The following is a 22,365-nucleotide window of genomic DNA, read 5'->3' as shown; positions in this document are numbered from 1 at the left end:
CATACATGAAATGGAAGGAGGTTGGACCACGTAGGTGACGATGGAATATGCATAAAAATACAAATATATATAGTAAGGAAAAAATACTTATATCAAAGAATATAAATGGTACAAAAAAAAAACGTACATACCAGTAAAAAAGAGGTGCGATAGTGTTGAGTGATTGATGAACGACAGTGATGAGAGAGATGAAGAAACCAAAAGGCAAACTAAATGGGTTGATGGTTTAGGGGTTTACACGTAATACACCTTTTTATCGTTCATTATATTAGCCATTTGGTTTTTAAGGTTTAATAACGGGGAATGAACCTTTAAAAATGATCATTTAAGGCGTTGGTTTATAGAAAAACCTTAAATGATCCATTTATATTTTAATAAAATGATTATTTAAGGTGTTTCTGTATGGATAACGCCTTAAATAATTCTTTTATATTTTGATAAATGGAGTATTCAAGGCATTCAGAAATGCCTTAAATAATCCATTTATAAAAATATAAAAGGATTATTTAAGTCATTTTTTAACTAGAAATATCATAAATAATCCCTTACAAAAAATATTATAGGATTATTTAAGGCGTTTCTGGTTGGAAAACACCTTAAATAATCATTTTTTAAAAAATATAATAGGATTATTTAAGGCATTTTTCGTTATGCCTTAAATAATCCCCTTTAAAAAATATCATAAGATTATTTAAGGCATTTCTGATAAGAAAACGCTTTAAATAATCTCCTTTAAAAAAATATAATATGATTATTTAAGATGTTTTCCAACCAGAAACATCTTAAATAATTCATTTAAAAAAAATAGAATAGGATTATTTAAAACATTTTTATTGAAAAATGCCTTAACTAATCCCTTTTAAAAAAATATAACATAATTATTTAAGACATTTTTTCACTAGAAATGCTTTAAATAATCTTTAATAAAAAAATAGAATAAGATTATTTAAGGCGTTTCTAATTCAAAAATGCTATTGTTTACGGCATTTTTCAACTAGAAATGCTTTAAATAATTCCTAATAAAAAATATAGCAGGATTATTTAAGGTATTTCTTGTTAGAAAACGGCTTAAATAATCCCCTTTAAAAAAATAGAATATGATTATTGAATGCATTTTTAGTTGAAAAATACCTTAAATAATTTCTTTTAAAATAAATAACAGGATAATGTAAGGCATTTTAATTTAAAAAATGCTTTAAATAATCATCTTTAAAAAATAATTATTTAAGGTGTTTTTCAATAAAAAATGTCTTAAATAATCTTTTAAATTTTTTATAAAAAAATTATTTAAAGAGTATACAAAAAACGCCTTTAATAATCATTTTATAAATAAATAAAATGAACATTTATTATTTGTTCCATGATATAAAAAAAGTGGCAAAGGCATTAATTAATCTTTTTTCTATAACAATTTTCCTTACCAATTTTTATTATTAAAAAAAGTGCTAAACGCCTCAATTGATGATATTTTATAAATAAAAACAGTGATTAAATAAAATATTTTATCTTCATTTGTTGCTAAAGGCATCATTTGTATTTTGGATATTTATTATTAATAAAAGCTAATGAAAAATTGTTATTGTATATGTCAAAGAGATTATGATAATTATTCAAGAATTAATATACGTGGATTCCTCTAACTAAATAAATGAATTTGAATACGGAATGCCCTGAAAATAGAAAAAAATCTTGCGTATCGTACTTTTCTTAGGGATCACACTTTTTTTTAGTATTTAAAATTTCATGAAGTAAACGTCCCTTTATGATTTATAGATTAGTAGTACATGCTACATTAGTGTAGGGGTGAAAAAAATAGAAAAAATATAAAAACAATTCAAAATTGTAGTATTCGATTTAATTTAGTTTGATTTTTTTTATTTGGTTCGAATTAAAGTCGAATATTATATATATATTAAGTTCAGATAAGATTTTAGATTGAAATGTGAAAAATCGAAAAAAAAATAAAATTATATATTTTTATTAGTTTTTATAAATATTTTAAACTTTTATAAAATAAAAAATTATTTTATATATAAATCTATTTAAATATATTAAAAGTCTTACTAAAATAATATATAAAAATTTTAAAATTTTAAAATTAATAAATCGAACCGAATTGATAGAATTTAATTCGAATCGATTTCAAATGAAAAATAGTTCAAATTCAAATCGAATTTTAAAAATTTATAATATTATACATTATTTAAAAAAATTAAATCGAATCAAACTCAAATTATTATCATCATTGCATTAGTGTTACCACGTGACTTACGAGGCAATGTCACGTGGCATTGTTAGTTGATTTGCGTGTTAATGTTATTATTTTGTTGCTTTTAAACGATTGGACAACAAAAATATAATATCTTTAATATAAGTGTTTAAATTGTTATTTTTTGTAGTTGACGGATGACTAAAATAAAAATTTTTGAAAAATTAGTTGATTACTCATGCAATTTAACGTTTATACTTCTATTTAAAAAAAAAGATAAAAAAGGGTTAAATATTAAATTTAGGCTCAAATTTTGATATATTTAAAAGAATAGTAAATTAATAATAAACAAAAGAATATGTCTTAATATTTTACACCCATTTGTAAAATTTAAACTTGATAACGTATAAAATAATAATTTTTTTTGCTTATTGAAATTTTAAGCATTTTTGCCAAACTTTTTAAAAAATTTTTTACAGATTTTTTTAAAAATTTCTATGAAATATTTTTTAAAGATTTAAAATTTTTAAAGGTGAGAACCACTTTATCTTTTTTTTTTTTCATTTTCTTTTTCCTTTTTTTTAGAATTCACCTATTAAATAAAATTTACTCTGTACGGAGTTTAACTTGAGTGCTATGTGCGCATCTCTAAATTTTATTTTTTTTTGTTTTTTTGTGTTTTAAATTCCTTTTTACTTTTTATTGTTTTTTATTTCTGTTTTTACTTTTTTATATCTAATAAATTTTTTTATTTAAAATTTTTAAAGGTGGGATACGTTTCATACTAATATTTCTTTTTTTTTTTTTGGTTTCTAAAATTTTTTTCTTTTGCAACTTTTTTATAAGCATTTTTTTAAGATTTTAAATTTCTTTTTGTGTGGAACCTACTTAATACTGACATATATGGTTTTTTTTTCTTATTTTTTATTAATTATATTTTTTTAAAATTAATAAATATTTTAAAGAATATTACGTAAAGAATGTGATAATTTTGCATGGCACCTCATTTAATTTTTTTTTAATTTTTTAATTGGATAATTTTGTAACAAAAGATGTCAATTGATAGAGATATCAAAATAATTTATACACAATGAATTTTGATTTATTTCAATTTGATGGAGGATACCTTTTAAAATTGAGATTAAATTAGGACGTATCAATTTTTTTAAAGAAACAAAATCAGGATAAAAACACATTTAGAGTGCTTTCTATTGATTCATTTCGAGGTATGTATAAAAATATATATTTTATTATTAATTATATTATATATTATATATCAATAAAATTATTATTGATTATATTAATTTAAAAAATTAATATTTTAAATTCAATAGTGTCAATTTGACACTCTCTTATTTTTATTTTTACTTTTCCTTCGTTTTTATCTTTTCAATTTTTTTTTTCAATGTTTTCGTTTTTTATTTTTTGAATTAGATAAAATTTATAAGAAAAAGAGATAATTGAATTATCCACGTGTCATCTTTATTTATTATTATTTATTTTTTTAATTAGATAAAATTTATGATAAAAAATTAATAAATAAAGAGGACAAAAAATTATTTTTTTTAATCTGTGGTAACACGCAAGTAATCATTCTAGTTTATAAAAATATTGCATGAAATTCATATTTGTCAGTGAAGAATTTGTACATATTTTTATTACAATTAAATAATTATAAAATTATAATAAAAAATTTACAGGTGAAACATTCTTCTCAAAGCAGCTACCATACCTTCTCCAACAAGGCCGATTTTCGCTGTTTCACAATTAGTTAGGCTGTTCTTTAAATGCAAAGGGCCTGAAGCTATGCATCTAATTGCCCAGTTCAAGTTTGTAATTTGTTCTAAATCGAAGATGGCTTGTGAAATATTGTCGTTGATTTAAAAATTTGAAAATAAAAAATTATTGAGAGAACCCAAAGGCCACACCAATCATAAACGGGAAAAATGTGAAAATAAACTCTTCTCAAAATTAAAGGTGGCTCTTTTTCCCCAAATAATAAAAAATAAAAATAAAAATAAAAATTTAAAAGACGAAAGTCTGTTTGCATCTTTGAAGCTTTAACTAATGATTTTAGTAAATGCCCTACTCGAGAAGGCCCAATAAATTTTCAATGAATAACTGGAGATTTCGATTTCATTGATCTAATCAATTAGTTTGTTCATTAAGTGAAGATTGAATCAGAAATCATATCTTTAAATTTGTTGCGTTCATAATTAAAGAACAATCACTGGTTCTTACACAGCTATTACATTTGGATAATCATTTATAAATCATTAAAAATTACTGGCATGTGCTAAACAACTCATAACAAAGACATACACAATCAGTAACACCGGCCCATCCACTATCAATTTTTCATACAACCCGTAAACAGGCTTTAGAAAAAACATGAAACAAAATGTAAAATATTAAAAGTAATTGAAGCAAGCATTTATTTGAGCTTTTCCCTTCCCCCAGGACCAGCTCCGTGGATATATACATTTACATTTTTGCCTTTTCAAAAGCATGGTTCGAGTTCTTATTCTCTGGACACCCATGCTTTATTCTTGAATAAAATACTAGTAAATCGAGGATTCACATTCAACGGTAGGAGCTGCTTTAACTACCAAATAATCATTCTTTATTAAAGCATAATTGAAATTATATTTCATTTATATAAAAGCAAACTTGGGTTTAAACCCAGAGGAGTGAAGATTGCAGAAGATGGAGCGTTAACATCGCCATATTTTCTGACCATAATGTTATGTGTGCTCTTCTGTTCAAAAGATTTCATAATAATAAAAAAAAAAGTTTCTCTCCGGGAGAGTCAAAGAATGCTTTTCATTCTTTTTTTTTTCTTTTTCTTTTTATTTCTTTTATAAAGATTCATACTTCTTTTGAGAGCGCTAATAACCCTTTATTTAATTAGTTACCTGCAAATTGCTTTTTATTCTTTACATTACAGTATTAATTCCAATGCACCAACAGTCAAATGACGATTATCAATGACTTAAAATAACTTATCATTGGAATTTAAGCACGATCACATAGAGCATTATTTCTCAATTAATTAACAAAATATAAGTTTTAATTTGAAAGAAAAAATTTAATTGCTTGATTGAGTTTGAAGTTTGAACATGAACATATTATCAAAAGCTCTACATGGAGTCAATCACTGTTTATTAATTCGTGTTTTGCGTGAGCTTAAGAAATTATGATTGCACTTGCAATTCAATAAACGATAAGCCATTTTATGAAAATTCATATTGTAAATTAACTAGAGAATAATATTGGTATGATTTTGTCAAATAAACATTTCAGAAGTTATTTTTCCTTCTATAGTTTGTTGTCAGGTTCACATTAATCTTCAAAGTAGATGGAACTTTTTTTTTCTTTTAAAATAGCATAACCCATTTGAAAATCTTTGCAAAATTGTCGGAGTAATCAGAGAAAAAAAATAGTATGCTGATGTTGAAAACATTCAATTATCGGCCATGGATGTGATTTCAGAGTTTATCTCTGTTAATAACTTCAATGATTAACCTCTCCTTCGGGGTAAGTTTATTTGGTGCAACAACAGTTCTATATATGAATAGGTTGGATCAATTTTTGATTTCTGAAGTTTACTAATATCATGCCATTCCTACATCACAGCTGTTTCCAAAATCTGTCTCCGATCACAATCCTGTTTGTCTATCTCAAGATAATCAAAATCGGGGCCCAAAACCTTTTATCTTCTTCAATCATTGGATGGATATGACAAATTTCAATTGATGGTCTCTTCCTCTTGGAATCAGAACCTCTCTGACAGCTCATCTGGTTCTGAGACTATGACTGTGTTCATAAAAAATATATGAACAAGATGAAGAGTGAAACTATCACGAAAAAAACAAAGTAAAGTGATCATTATAGATATTATAAAATAAAACAATTTGTAACAATTGTACAAAGGATATATTTCATGGTTAGAATTACTATTTAAAGAGTGTTCTTTAACAATAGAATAATGTACATACATGATAGGAGTGTAGTGTGATGTTTTAATCTTATATTGAGAGATTTTGATTTTATATTGAAAGATTTTGAGGATTTGTTATGATATATAAATAAAATTTTAAACTCAAATTTATGAAGAGCTTTTTTAAGATAAAATTATGAGATCTTCAAGTTAAAGCAGACAATATCTTAAAAATTGGGTTTGAATCTCCATAAATGACGTTCAGAACAATTATCAATCGAATAGAAACTAAGTGTTATATCATGGGAGTTACCTTTAGAATTTCGAGGAAGCTAAGTGTTACATGGTAAGATTTACTTTTAGAATCTTAATATCTGATACGATTATAATTCTATCAAATCTTACATCGATGGAGAGATTTTGAGGATTTACTATGATATATAAGTAGAGATTTAAATTCAACTATGATATTTTCAGGTCAAAATGAACAATATTTTATAAGTTGAGTGCAAATTTCACATGTAAATCTTGTGAACCTTCAATATGCAAATACGAATAAAAGTTTTAATATGTGATATGAAAAATTAATCTAGCTATGCTGTAAATCTCTGGATGAGATTCAAGCTCATAATACAAAATCACCTATGATGAAACTTGACTTATCATTTGGTATAAAGTCAAAACAAGTCAGGTTTTGAATTCAATGAAACAAAATACATTATCGATATGTGACTAATAAAATATTTTCATCCCACATAATGTGTTTGGTACTCATAATGATAAAGAAACAATAAGTAATATATTCTTAATAGACTCATAATATAAATATGTTAGAGCTCATAATATAAATATGTTAAAGTGATAATTATGAGAATACTTTCAATGGGATTAGGAATATCAATCTTACTCATATCCAATGAGGAATCTAACTTTTTACCCAAATGGAGATGAGAATGTATATTATATTGTGGGTATGAATTTAAATTTTTATTAGGTATGGGATAGGGATAGGTAATATAACACATGTCTCATACTCATAACCTACATATATATATTTATATATATTTAATAAATAAAGTTTTTTATTAAATAAAATAAATTATTATTTTAGATTAATTAAAATAAATATATTTTTATTGAAAAAAAATATATTAATATATATTTATAAAAAATTATCTAAATATATAAGATAAAAATAAAAAAAATAAAAAAATGATTTTTATTTTTTAAAAAAGTTATGAGTATGAAAATTATTTATATCAATTAAATACCTATAGGGATAAATATTGAGATAAATTTAAAATACCCCTTAGGTATAAATACAGAATGAGTACAATACAAAATTTTAAGGATAGAGATGAGAAATGTTTTATCCTCCCTATACTTTATCCATTGACATCCTTAGATGGGATCTATTTATATGAGTACGAAGTGTGACGGTTTTTAGAAATTTAAGGGCTTGATTCTAATAGCACATGAGAAAAAGATAGATATAGACACATGACCAAAATAGTATCCCCAAATTCTATGCATTTTTTAAGCGTAGAAATCTTTTGCGTGAGATGTGTTTGATTATTCAAATGAATAGTTGGTTCAAAGCATAATTTGTCATGTAATTTTAGTTAACTTTAACATGTTTTAACTAAATAAAGATTCATTCTTAAAACACCTTTGTTTATGCAAAAGATTTTCAAAATTATTAAAAATTTGGTTTATTTTGAAAATGATAAGGGTTTATTAGAATATTTTCAAAATAATAAGTCTATGACTTACGTGGTGAAAAGTTGTGCCTTTTTAAAAGATAAAATTATTTATTAAGAGTTGTGTTTCTTGAAATGTCTCTTGCAAAGAGACTTAAATTTTTTAAAGTTACAATAATGATAAAATATTAATCCATATAATCAATTATTATATCATATTCAAGTTACAATCATTAATAGTTAACTAACAAATTATAATATAACTAAATAACCAAAATCAACTATAACTAAAGAGACAAAATTAACATTGAATAAGGTTGTGTATATGGAACAAAACCAAAAAAGTTCCCTTCAAGTTTTTCATAATCGATTTAGATAATTCTATTTTTCCGTCAGTAAATATTTAATGAATTGATTTCATTAATTCAAAACACAATCGATTTTATTATATTTTTAAAATTTATTGCATACAACTCTTTTTCACACTTACTAAATACTATGATAGAGACAAATATAGATGAAATTGATGTTAGCCTTGAAGACTTTTAAAATTAAGTTTTTCAGTCCCTTGTTCTAACAAATAACTCCTTTGTGGATGGCTTGGCTAAGAATGGTGCTAAAAAATTCCAAGAAATTTCCGCTTTCTTTTAATTTGATTATCTACTCCATTATCATTTCTGCGTGCTATGGTTTCCCTGTTTCTTTTACAAACTTTTTACCTTGCCTTTTGTTCTATTAATATATCTGCCTTTAAAAAAAAATAAAAAATCTACTAGGTACTAGACAAGAAGATCGTAGCACTAGAGTTCAAAATGAGTGAACAGAGCAGAGTCAGCAGACGATCCCTGTGAATAAGACGTACCCGGCAAGAGGTCACATGCAATGTCTAAGCTTGCTGAGAAAGAAGAATTTTTATGCAAAATATAATCCTCTTTTGAAATTTCATGAGATCTTTTTTTGTACCTATTTGTGTTTTAGAGAAATTTGTGGAGTAACTCAAGTTCAGTTTTCCTCCCCACCCAGCCCTTGAAATTTGCGGAGATTTTTTCTGTTCCTGAATTGTTGGGTCTTGGATCAGCCCCCAAACAACCCTCACTCAAACAACACTTACAAACAAAAGAGTTTAAAACTTTTTTTTTTTTACTTTTTTAAACTCAAAGCGATTGGAAGGCGGAAGCTGCTTTTTCAAACAAATAAAAGTTGATTAATCCACTAAATTACATGTAACTCCAGTAGAGGGCAAATAATGCCTAGCCCCTTTAAAACTTTTAAAAATGAGAAACAATAGTATATAAAATTATAGAATTGGAATATAAGTACTTGATCTGATTTCTAATCTTTGATTTACCCAGCGGCATTTCGATTAGAAACCATCATGCAGTTTACAATTCCACAGCATTGGCAATTTCTAACTACATTGACTGGAGTCTGGAGATGCACTGTGTCGTAAGGAAATGAGTCAGAGTCATTACAGTGTGTAGCATATGGGGTTCGCATCATTATTTTCGTTACAAACTAATTTAATAGTTGGGCATCGATCCCCACATGATCAGTTCAGTGGTCCATACTTGTGTAACAAGATAAGGTATTCACACAAACTCTAGACATTGTTTTTGGTTGATAGGGCCACCAATAATTCAAGACTTTCGCATGCCACAACTCCCTCTCAAGTCTCTGATACATCTCTGGTTTTTAAGAGCTTGTAATATAGAAATTATTTCTTCTGTTACAAAAGTAGAATATATTTCTTTTTGTTTGTTAAAAAAAAAAAAAAATCTCTTTAAAGACTAGTGCGTTGAATGTCTATCTACTCTAGCTTGAGGGCACGTTTTGAGAATTAATAAACAAAATATTCTTTGAGATTGAAGTTAATATTTGACAAAGAGTTACTGCATAAATATGGATAACAGAGATAACAGAAATGACCCAATTTGCCCAAAAATACAATTGCTTTGTTGTCGTCGTTGTAATTGGAACTATTTCGGTACAAGCAAATCCAATATTGCCTTTGGCGGAGAATATTTTCATTTCTTACAATTTATGAATTTTACAGGTTAAATTCTTGAATTCTCAAAGACAAATAGGTTAACAAAATCAGGCTAAACACTTTCACAGTTCAGGACACAATACTAAAAAGAAAACAGGTTCCCAAGTAAAACATTGTTGCTTATGGTACAAAGGCAAACGAACCCACTTTTGGCATGTTGAATTGCCAATACGACATAGTTTCAACCACATCAATAATACCCTAACGACTAACCATCACATGGCCCTGAATTAAAAAAAAAAAAAAAAAAAAAGACAGCCACAACAACAAAACAACATTAACGGTCGAATACCAAAATGACCAAAACACCTCTCAGCCTCTCTCCAGGAATTATCACGCGGATTTAACGCCTTAACTGTCGGTGGACCCTCCAGCCCCAATGGCACATTCGTAAATAATTCCAAAAGTAGTGGATCCCATAGTCACATTGAACTTTTTCCCTACTTCTTCTGCTGCTATATATGTATGGAGCTCTGTACACTGTTTTCAAGTTCATCAATATTCAATGCAAATAAAAACTGTCGGCAGAACTAGTTAGCTATATTACCTGCATTTTCCTAGCTACTTTTTCTTTCACTTTTCTTTTCAACTTAATTTGCTCCGTCCAAGGCTGAACAAGAGGTGGCGCCGCCAGTTGACAAAATGCAGCGCTGCCGTGGATTCATTGGGAATGGTACATTATGTTGTCTAGTGTTGTTGGTGTGTTTAAAGGTGTCTGGTGAGATCCCAGTGCCGCGCAAGGTTTCTGACCTACATTGGCGTCCTGCCACTGCCACTTGGTACGGCAGTCCTGACGGTGATGGTAGCGACGGTAAGTGCCCACCAGCGTGGCTTCTATTTCCGTAATGTCACATTTTTTTTTTATGTATTTTAGATCTGTAACAGGGGTTTTATATTAGCTGATTTACGGTTTTTCTCTTTCCATAGTAGATTTTGTTTGAGTCAACTCAAGTTAATCAAATTAAAATGTTAAATGTCGTGCTCAATTTTATTTTTCTAGGTTGAACTATGTCAATTTTTTTTCTTCAAGAAGTGAAGTTTGTTGTGTATGTGATTTTTGTGCAGGGGGAGCATGTGGGTACGGGTCATTAGTTGACGTTAAGCCGCTGAGGGCCAGAGTGGGAGCGGTGAGCCCAGTACTGTTCAAGAACGGGGAAGGGTGTGGGGCATGCTTCAAAGTTAGGTGCCTAGACAAGAGCATATGCTCTAGGAGGGCCGTGACCATCATTGTAACTGATGAGTGCCCCGGAGGGTACTGCGCCAATGGGCGCACCCACTTCGACCTAAGTGGTGCAGCCTTTGGCCGCATGGCTATAAACGGTGAGAGTGCACAGCTCAGGAACCGAGGCGAACTCCCGGTGATTTATAGAAGGTATGTGCTCTTGAACTGGCTAGCTCTGTACTATGTTGTTATTCATCGGTTCCTTCAACGGTCTTTCTTTTTCATTGTCACTTCTATTTTGTCACTTTTTTCTTTCATGTTTATTATTTACTACCTTTTTTAATAGGATGGCTTTACCATGTGGAAATTACCATCATCCTATCGCACCATAACATTGGAGTATGTTTCATATTTTAAGGAAAAAGAATGAAATCTTATGACAATGTATATTTTTTATGACTATATCTCTATAGCTTTGTTTGCTTGGTTTCTTTGTGAGGGAATTATATATATATATATATATATATATAAAAGACTTGAGTCGTAAATAATTACGACTGTACATCTCGATTTCACAATTCACACATAAATGGATTGACCATTGACCGCAGTTTAACCTTTTACCACACATAAATGAGGAAAGGACAGGAGCCGAGTCCTGTTTGGGCTTCTAAGGCAATTGATTCAAGGCCCAAAATCAAAATACATTCAGTAGATTTGTTACATTTTGCTTCAATCTTTTTTCTCGTCTCCATATTATTGATTTTATTTTATTTTATTTTTTTGTTTTTGGGTGGAAACTGATTTTCTAAACTTAGCCGTTGACACTGTTTTTTAAAATTTTAGGACCCCATGTAAATATCCTGGGAAGAACATTGCTTTCCATGTTAATGAAGGTTCAACTGATTATTGGCTATCTCTTCTGGTGGAGTTTGAGGATGGAGACGGAGATGTTGGGTCAATGCATATAAGAGAAGTAAGCTATCTTCTCTTTTCCATAAATTCTACTGTTCATATGGTTAGAAAAAAATTATAGAAAAAAATAGTTAATTTTATTTAAATGCAAAAAATCATTGTGACTTCCATGGCCCAATATAAAGGCAAAATCAGAAGTAAAAAAGCCCTCTTTAGGCTCCACAAAATTCAGATATGACTTGACTTTAGGAAAATTCGTAAGTGCTACATCAATAAAAGTGCAAAAGGCATGCCTGCATCTTCAAAACACAAAGCACTTTCACATTTACATGGGAAAAAGCTACGTAACTCTTGTTCAAAAAATTAAAATCCATACAGTGTCCATACCTTAAAAAAGGTAATGGTAGAATGCTTCGAAAATATTTTTTTATTATTAACCCTTGTTTCAAGGTAGCCTCTTCCTATTATCCTGGATTTGTCTGCTTAATCAGGTTCCATTAGGCAAACATATGGACACTTTATTAAGAAAACATTGCCTTGGTTTTCCTAATGGCGCCAACATGCAAAGTGCTCGAAGGCACTTTTTCGGCTGTTACTTTTTCTTCAGTTGAATAATGTTTAACCATTTATTGAATGTTGACTCCATGCATGTGATGATGATATAGGGGCCAGGCCACAGTAAAAAAGTCCCATACAGCATGTTCAACATTATATTTTCCTGTCATTTCTTTTGTTTTCCCTCCAAACCCATAAGTCAAAAGAATATCATTTGGACATTATGACATTAGCATGTGAGTTTCTTTTAACTACCAAAATGTGATCAGAGTATCCACCAACTATGGACAAATAATCTTATTTAAACCAAAATTTCAGCTACATCTTGTTATTGTTTCTTACCCTTTTCTTCCCAAGTTTGAAGGTGAAAAAAATGCAACATGCATAAATGGAATTGCTTGAACAAACTTAGAGAAGTACAGAGACTCGAAATCCACAAAACTAAATTAAGAGATGAAAGAAGGTTATATTTGCTGTGGTTATTATATTCTAAAATGCTATTAATTAATAGCTTTTGAAATTTGGATGTTGGCAGGTAAGTTCTAGTGAGTGGCTAGAGATGAATCATCTATGGGGAGCAAATTGGTGTATTATTAGGGGACCCTTGAAAGGACCATTCTCAGTGAAACTAACAACACTATCAACAGGAAGAGCACTCTCTGCAAGGGATGTCATTCCAAGAAATTGGTCGCCAAAAGCGACTTACACCTCTCGCCTTAACTTCTTCTAAATGTGAAAGTAACAACTGGTCCACGACAAAGAGGGAACTAAGCCCCTTCTTTTTATGTCAAAAGGCTCCCTTGCTAGTCCCCATGACAGAAAAAGTATTCCTTGTCTTTTTTTTTTTTTTTTTAAAAAAAAGAGCTAGCCCATTGGGCGGCATAATGGCATCCAAGGGCTCTTTCTATTCCTTTTTTTATTTATCTTAAATAGTTTTCCCTACTTTTGTAGTGTGCAAGTGCTTGCAGATCAATGTAGCCCTCTCCAAAGGAGAGAGTGCGTTTAATTACTATTGTTGCTGCCATTCATGTTTGAATGTAATTTGTGGTCTTGTTGGATTTTAATGAAATTTGAAGCATTATTGAATGTAAAATATTAATTGTGTTGTCAGTTTGTGCACGAACTTTCCTCCCATGATGTTATTGCAAAAAACCTCCAATATACTTACAATTAGTCGATTGAAGTTAACTCTTGCGAATGAGAATATAAGACGGTTGAATATTAATCAGCAGGATTGTCAAAATAAGAAATGAGATCACTACCAAGTTATTTTTTTTTTTTACATTAAATCTCTCAAAGACCCATCGTAGTAGTACTATTTTAATGGTGAGGTGGATCACACTAATCTATTCACATGCAATGTAGTGTTCTAATGCCGCAGCAAAGTAGCTCCGTGAAATGGGTAATGGTGAGTGCTGACACGAGGTATATATGTGACCCCACACACGTGGAGGAGATCCCTTCGAATCCTCATTGAAAGACTCTTGTCATTGAAAAAGAAAAACCAAAAAAAAAAAAAGAGGAATCTTATTCGGAAATTTATTGTCATGTGGGAGACCACTTATAAAAAGAAGAAAAAAAATTCGAATCTCTAAAGTTCCATAATGTAAACTAAAATGCATTGTCGAACTACTTGTAGAAAACTGATTCAACTTTACCTTTTGGTTCTTTCAGCCTATGCTTGCTTTAACCGTATTTTTTGGAATAATTTGAATTTCACACCTGGAAATTATCATAGAATCTTGTTAATGAATTTCTTGAGCACTTATTCGATGTGCTCATTTACTTATTCGATGTCAAAGCTCGTAATTCAGTAAAATCATATAATTATTGGGGAAAACCTCAACCAAGAGTCAAGACAAGGGCACAGTGGCACACAGAATAGATGAATGTAGTGCCAAGGAAAAAAAACACCTTGCTATATAATTAATTTCCTAACAAGAAGCACTAGAAAATCTTCCCTTTACATATTGCCCACAATTTTCAAAATCAGAGGAAAGCTCTCTGCAGCTCATGCTACAGCCTTGAAAGCCATCCGAATTCCAAGGTCTCTGCTCTTAGTCTCCGTTAAGAATTGTTAAGCGAAAGCTTGAAAATAAAGAAAAGAAGTTATAAACACGAGAAAACGAATATATATATATATATATATATATAAATATATATAAATTGTTGTTATCACTTGGAAGCATCAGGATCGGATTTAGCTGTCTTATCAGCAGTCTCAACTGAAGCTGCAGTCTGTGGTTTTGGTTGTTCGGGAGCACCATTAGCAGCAGCACGCCAGCATCTTTACTTGGTGAAGCAGGTGCATTTTCAGCAGCGGTGCCGGAATCAGTTGGAGTTGAAATTTTGCCATTCTTGGCGGCCTTCCCTTCCTTTGCATCTTTTCCATTCTTGTCTTTCTTGCCATCTTTGCTTTCCTTTCCATCTTTGCCATCTTTCGGTGGAGGCATCATATGAGGTGTAGGGTTTTGTTTCAGCTTCAGGAAAATTTGCATCATTCTTGAAAGATCAGAAGGCTTCCCAGGCTTTGGACCTTGAATGATGAAAACTGAAGGTTTCTTGTCAGTATCTTTTCTTCCTCTTTCTTCTCAATATTAGCAACCTCACAAGGAATGAGCTGAGCAATTGCTTTCCGGTACTGCTGGTGAGCTTCTTTGTTGAACTTTTCTTGATTAGCCGAGTATAGCTGCATAACAGTACAAAATTGATTTAGTTTAGTCTGGTAAAGAGAAGAGAAAAGAAAGGCTGGAAGGCTAAACCAGAAATCATAATGCTGATTAGTTTCCAAACTTTCGAGTTTCTACCTTCTCTCTTTCTCTGTCGTTAGCCTTGTTAGTTTCACAATTTTGATTCCTCTTCTCATAAAAGGATCGTCTGTATTCTTCCGCTTCAGCAATTATATTGTTCCGCACCTCCTCTCTTTTCTCCTTTTCCTCAAGATGAGTGGCATTGAGGCTGTCAAAGGAATTTAAAAGACCAGAATCAACAGATTTCATTTTCCATACAACCCCAGAATCATACAAACCACTGAAGTTTTAAATCAATTGATAAAGATATCATGCGCAGTGTACGTACCATAAAATGCAAGTTTTCATTTTCTCATGTGCTTAATCTAGAAGCAGGGAAAGCATCTTTTATATTGGAAATTAAGGGAAGTATGCAGACGGGAAGGAAGAGAATGGTGGAGCAATGGATCTTTGAAAAGGATTAAAACAACCAATTACATGATCATGAATGAAATTAGAAAGATGGAAACCTAAGTTTATATCAACCTAGGTTTAGGGAATAAATAACAAAAAAGGAAACATGAAACATCCATGTATATAAATTTCAAAGTCGTCATATTATATAAGACTAAAAATTCAGATTAATGCATTGCGAATGTAAGCACTGTTCACGTGCTATTATATTTTACGCTAGCGTCTCAAAAGATGTTTCATGTACTATTATATATAGCCGTTCTTTAAATCACACATAAATCCCACTAATTTTAGTATCCTCAAGCTTATGTGCATCTTATTGGACAAAAAGCCTCCAATCAATCACGCCAGCCGAAGTAAAATCAAACAATCGATCAAACACACAAAAGATAATAATTTAACATGATTCGACCTAATTGACCTATGTCAACGGATGAGAAAAAAGATCCATTAAGTGTAAAGAATTACAAACATACAATTCATATAAATCAACACTCAATAATCAATACTCATAAAACCCTCTTAATCTCTTATAGTCTTATAAAGTATTTTTAACCAAAATAAACATATACCTATATACACTCATGCACCATTACTAATGTAGACCTTCTCAATCTCCTATGGTCTAGGTAACATACATATATATACCTATATGGACTTTTTCAGTCTCTTGTAATCCACTCTAACATACACAACCATAAAGACAGTAATTTCTTCTAGTCCTATAGAGTGTCTATCCTATAAAACCCTATGACTTTGTTACATCTTTTTCTCATACCTAACCTTATAGAGACTTCACTTATTTATTATAAGTATACAAACTTGCCTATCAAGAATCTCTTTCCTCTTAGAATTCTTCTTTTGCAAGTCTTCTTATCCATCAAGTAATATCTAGCTAATCCCAAATAAAATCTCTTATGGCCTTTGAGTCATTATTTCTAACAATCTCCACCTTGAGTCAAATTCCATCAAATCATCTATTTTTATGCAAGACATGCTTGGTTCCATCTGCAATGAAAGTCTCATAATTATTTTTTCTTGTTTCTTCACGTTTTACGTAAATTGATCTTCAATCCTCAAAACACGAACTCAAAGTCTTCTTTTGAATCAAGCTCTTCTAGGTTTACCTCTTCGCATTTCTCAAACCTTCAGTTTTGATATCATTTGTTAAGATCACAATAGCTTTGATACCACTTGTTAAGGATGATACTACTTGTTAGGCAAAAAGCTTTCAATTAATCAAGCCAACCAAAGTAAAGTCAAATAATCAATCAAGTACATAAAAGATAACAATTTAACGTTGTTCAACCTAAATAACCTACGTCTACGATAAGAAAAAAGATCCACTAATTGTAGAGAATTACAAATATATAATTTATATAAATCAGCACTCAACAAACAATACTCATAAAATCCTCTCAATCTTTTCAGTCTTATGAAATATTCTCAACCCAAACAAATACATACCCATATATACTCATGCACCATTATCTATATGGACCATCTCAATCTCTTATAGTCTACTCCAACATTCATACCTATACCTATGTGGACCTTCTTAGTCTTTTGTAATCCACTCCAATATACACACCTATAAAGATGTTAATTTCTTCTAGTCTTATGGAGTGTTTATCCTATAAACCTTACAACTCTCTTACATTTTTTTCTCATACCTAATCCTATAAAGACTTCTCCTATTTATAAGTATATAAACTTGCCCATCAAGAATCTCTTTCCTCTTAAAAATTTTTTTTTGCAAGTCTTTTTATCTATAAAGTAATATCAAGCCAATTTCAAATAAATTTGTTATGGGATTTGAGTTATTATTCCTAACACATATAATGGTTATATCAAATTTCAACTATATATAGATCTTACATGCAAATGCTAGTAAAAAAAGATGTACTTATATTTTTTTTGTAATTACATTATACATTGAAAAAAAACAAAAATAATGTAAAGAAAATGAACCAACACCATTCACATCGTATAGAGCCTTCCTCTCGCATTTGTTTAGGCAGAGGCAACAACAGCCCATCAGAGGTAAAAATCTCATCATCATCATCATCATCACCATCACCACTACCACCATCAATACTAGTACCATTGATATCTCCACCTTTATCCATCACAATCATCTTAAAAAGAGTCATGTAGTCAGGGTTGGGCATGGACATCCCAAACCTATAAACATCTGAAGAAAGTAGCTCATTATTGTGGTTGTTGTTATTATTGGTAGTATTAATATAATCATTGTTATTATCATTATAAGAAGGATTAATGGTGAGATCATTTGAAGCAAAAGCATAGGGATGAGGGAATGAAGAGATGTTGTGGCTCATGTAGGAATTGTTGTTAAAAGGGTAAGATGAATTAATGTCTTCTCTTTCGTCATTGCTCATTTTGTAGAAGGATGCCATGGTTAAAAGAGAGGTACAAAAAGCTTTTGTTACCTTAGTGGGCTTTTGTGGTAGGTTTTAGCTTTTGATACAAAAATCATTGTGTTCAGATTGAGAAAGGGAAAGGGGAGTTTATTGGCTTAAATGGTAGATTTAAGATAGTTTAGAATGGAAAAGTCTTCTCTTATTTTTTTTTTTATTACCACTCTTAACTTTTCCAAATTCTTTAGTAAAGTCTAATTTTTTTATACTATTTACCCAATCATTAATGCAAAGGAAAAAATTGAAGAAATCAACAAACGTAATTTCCAAAAATCAATTCAAACACTAAATTCCTCCAATAAGCATTCTTGTAGAGGAAAATGTCATTTATTAATTAAGAAAAACATCATTCTATATTTTCACCCACCATATCTTTTTAGGTTAATGTAAAAGTCATTGAAACTCATCGATTATGAAAAGAAAAAAATGACTTCATTTACTCTTACTAGAGTTTTCAAAATTTCACAAAAGAGATTAGTCAAATAATATGTACTTTTAAAATATATTTAAAAAATAAAATGTAATTAAAAAATAAAACATGTATTAATCTCTTGTTCCATTTGTGGTATTAACTGAATAATTTTATTAGTATTTATGTTTACGGTAAAAAAAAAATGCCTATAAATCATAGATGGTACCTTAAAAACTTTTCGGGATGAAAATAGAACTCTCTCTCTTAAAAAGAAAAATAATTGCAATAAAGCATCAAAAGAATCAAAGAACAGCATTCTGTTGAGTCCAATTGTCATGGGTTTCGATCTTAAGCTTAAGTTCTGTGTGGCCTTAAATAGGAAATTGACTTCGTATACCTAAGTCAGCCTACAAACACTTAAAAAGAGTGAACCACTCAAAGAACACTAAAAAGTAATACGAATAAGAAAGTAAAAACATAAAAAGATAAGCTAGGATACTCTGATAACTCTATCACACAAATGTATGGATAGATACAAATAAGGGTGGGGTGATCCTCTATTTATACTTGAAACCCTAGTATATCTATAGCTAATCTTAAATTTATGGGATTACATTAAAACACAAGATTACATTATATCTCCATGATTTTAAGGGATTAACCAGATTTTCGTATTAAATCCCATGATTTAAGGGATATGTCTAGCTAACATCACATATGAATATGCTTGGGCATTGACTCTGTTAGAACATTCTGAATTGGTACCCCTTTCCTAGGCCTTTCTAGAAATTATGCTAACATGGTTTCAGCCCTAATGCTATGGTGCAGGCAAATTTGGATCTGGATGTTGTTATGCAGGTAGCCTTGATGTCTATTACCTAATTATTGCCTAAACCTTATGACCTCCCCTTGGTGCACAAGCTTTAACCCCTAGTGAGCAAGCTTTAGCTTTTGGTGCACCTACACAGTGTATAACATTCTTCACCCATATGATTTCACAATACCTTCATCGTGTCTTTTGTATGGAACTGTTTGATCAAGTCCTCAAACTATAATAGATCTTTGACTGGTTCCCAACTAACCTTATCAAGAAATCTCTTCATTGCACCTAGTACTTCTGTGTTGGTTTGTAACTTTGCTACCTTACAACCTAGTTAGCAAGTATGTATTGGACTTTCTTATCATATGAGCCTTTGGCTCCCAATTATGCACGCCGTGACTTTACTTGTCTTGGATCCTTTTCGTTTTTATGGAAGGCTTAAGCATGATGACATAAAAAATTAAATGTACCTTCAATTTTGATGGCATATCTAGCTTGTAGGCAACCTTGCCTACTTTCTTAAGAACTTTAAAAGGTCTATCGTACCTTTAAACTAGGCCTTTGTGCAAACCTTTATTACGCATGATAAGGTGTAGCTTTACCAAGGCAAGTCATTCACTTGAAACTGCACGTCTTTTTTCTTCTAGTTTGCCTACTTTTTAGACTTCTTTGATGCCTTGTGTAAACAAACCTTAACAAGGTTTACTTGCTCCTATCAAGCTTTAGCAAACTTGTATTTACTGGATTGGACCCTATGTAACCTATTGCAACTAAAGCTAATGTGAGTGGATGCTGCCTATCACTATCTCAAATGGACTCTAATTCATTACCTTGCTTCACTATAAGTTGTATGAGAACTGGGCAACATCAAATGGTTTGGGCTAGTCTTATTGTATGCCATTTACATAGTGCCTGAGGTAGACCTTTAACAATCCATTAACTTTTTCAGTTTGCCTATCAATTTAGGTATACATACTAGTGAAAAAGTTTAAGTCTGACCCTAACAGCTTGAACAACTCAACCCAGAGTTATCTTCTAAACTGTTTGTCCTGATTACTAACAATAATCTATTGTACTCATCAGTATTTCACCATGTTATTTAAGAACAAATAGGCTGCATTCTCATTAGGCACTCCTTGGTTGCTAGAATAAAAGTCCCATACTTTGAGAATTTATCCACCACTACCATGATGTTCCCAAACCCATTAGCCTTGGGTAAACTGACTATGAAATCTAATGAGACACTCTCTTATAGGCTCTCTAGTATGGGTAATGGCTCTAAGAGACCAGTTGGTGGCTTGAACCCCACTTTGTCTTATTGGCACAAAGGTAAGTCTTCACATAGACCTCAATGTCATCTCGTATGTGAGGCTACTAGTATCAATCTTCCAATAAAGATAAGGTATGGTGCACGCCTAGGTGGCCAGCCCACATTAAATCATGGCATTCTTGAATAACTTCTCTGCGAAGCTTCTTATACTATAAAAAAAATAACTTGTTACCTTTGATGTAAAGTAGATCATCTTATAGCCAAAACCTTCTAGTCTTACCTTATTTGGCATATTTGGTGAAGGGTTTTACTGTAGGATTATGGGATAACCTTTCTCTAATGTAAGGCACCAAGGATCCTTCAAGTTGGCTAATGGTAGCTATGTTCATCTTTCTGTTGAAAGCATCAACCGCTATGTTCACCTTCTTAGGCTTTTACTCCATACTAAAATCAAACTTTGCAAGAAAATCTTACCATCAAGCCTACTTGAAGAATAACTTATTCTGTGTTTGAAAGTAACTTGTAGTAACATTATTAGTTCTAACTATGAACTTCAACCCCAATAGGTAGTGTTACTATGTGCACAAGTAGTGTACCATTATTGTTATCTCATTCTCTTGGATCATGTATCAAGGCTCGATCTCATTAAGCTTTTTGCTCTTGAATGCAATCAGATGGTTATCTTGCATTAACGCACCATTAATAGCAAAGTCTGATGAGTATGTATGCACTTCATACAACTTTGTATGATTCGACAAGGCTAGGATAAGTTCCTTAATCACTACACGTTTTAGCCATTTAAAAGTCTATTGGCACTTAGAACTCTAGTCTCACACGTTCTATTTTTTAAGCATGTCAATCGATAGTGTGGTGATGGTCTAATGGCCTTTGATGAATCACTTGTAGTAGTTTAACAACACAAAGAATGATCATAGCTCTATGACCTTAGTTAGCAGTTTCCAATCAAGAGTGGCTTACACCTTATTTGTATTCATGTGATCTTGCCACCTCTCACTATGTGGCTTAGAAACAGTACCTCTTGCTAGGCAAATGAGCATTTTTCTTTCTTTACAAAAAGTTCATTTTCTCACAAAACTAGAAACATTTCCTTAAATAGTCCATATGCTCCAACAATGATAGACTATATATCATAATGTCACCAAGATAAACTATAATAAAATGATTAAAGAATGGTTATAATACCTTATTCATGAGAGTACAAAATATTGCTAGTGCATTGGTGAGTCCGAATGGCATGAGCAAAAACTTGTATGAGCCATAACGGATAACACAAGTTGTTTTTGGCTCATTTCCTTATCTATCTTGACCTAGTAGTTCCATGACCACAAATCCAACATAGTGAATCCCTTTATACTTCCAAGTTGGTTGAATAAGTTAGTAATGAATGGGATAGGATACTTATTCTTCACGATTAGCTTGTTAAGTGCACGATAATCAATACACAATTGCAATGACCCATAATGCTTGTGTTGGAAAAGAACTGAGGCACCATAAAAGGCTTGATGTAGTTAGTATTAATTAACTCCTTGAGTAACTTTCTCAACTTTTCTAACTTTGGGGTTGATATTTGATAGGGTGCTTTAGCTGGTGGCTCAGCATTGGACACCTGTTCAATCTTATGGTCCACATTTCTTTTTGGTGGTAGCCTTTTTGGCAATTATATGGGTATC

General features: G+C 30.8%; 1 protein-coding gene and 1 pseudogene across 2 annotated transcripts; one reads left to right on the top strand and one right to left on the bottom strand.

Moving 5' to 3' along the window:
- The first annotated feature begins 10,384 nt into the window (after window positions 1-10,384).
- Window positions 10,385-13,649, top strand: LOC111308446 (expansin-B3-like). Its single transcript, XM_022906770.2, has 4 exons — window positions 10,385-10,707; window positions 10,962-11,268; window positions 11,905-12,034; window positions 13,064-13,649. The coding sequence occupies exons 1-4, from the start codon at window positions 10,539-10,541 to the stop codon at window positions 13,256-13,258; spliced, it is 801 nt and encodes a 266-aa protein (XP_022762505.2). The 5' UTR covers window positions 10,385-10,538; the 3' UTR covers window positions 13,259-13,649.
- Window positions 13,650-14,324: 675 nt separating this feature from the next.
- Window positions 14,325-15,945, bottom strand: LOC111308445 (clathrin light chain 1-like; annotated as a pseudogene). Its single transcript, XR_016327097.1, has 2 exons — window positions 15,336-15,945; window positions 14,325-15,217 (listed from the first exon to the last, which is right to left on the bottom strand). The product of XR_016327097.1 is annotated as a clathrin light chain 1-like (transcript).
- Between the last annotated feature and the right edge of the window lie 6,420 nt (window positions 15,946-22,365).

Source organism: Durio zibethinus, chromosome 2 (assembly GCF_047325235.1).
Source record: "Durio zibethinus cultivar Kanyao isolate XHJ-2024 chromosome 2, ASM4732523v1, whole genome shotgun sequence".
In the NCBI taxonomy this organism is placed as follows: Eukaryota; Viridiplantae; Streptophyta; class Magnoliopsida; order Malvales; family Malvaceae; genus Durio; species Durio zibethinus.
Note: the sequence above shows the minus strand (reverse complement) of the source record. Positions and strands in the feature narration are given on the sequence as shown.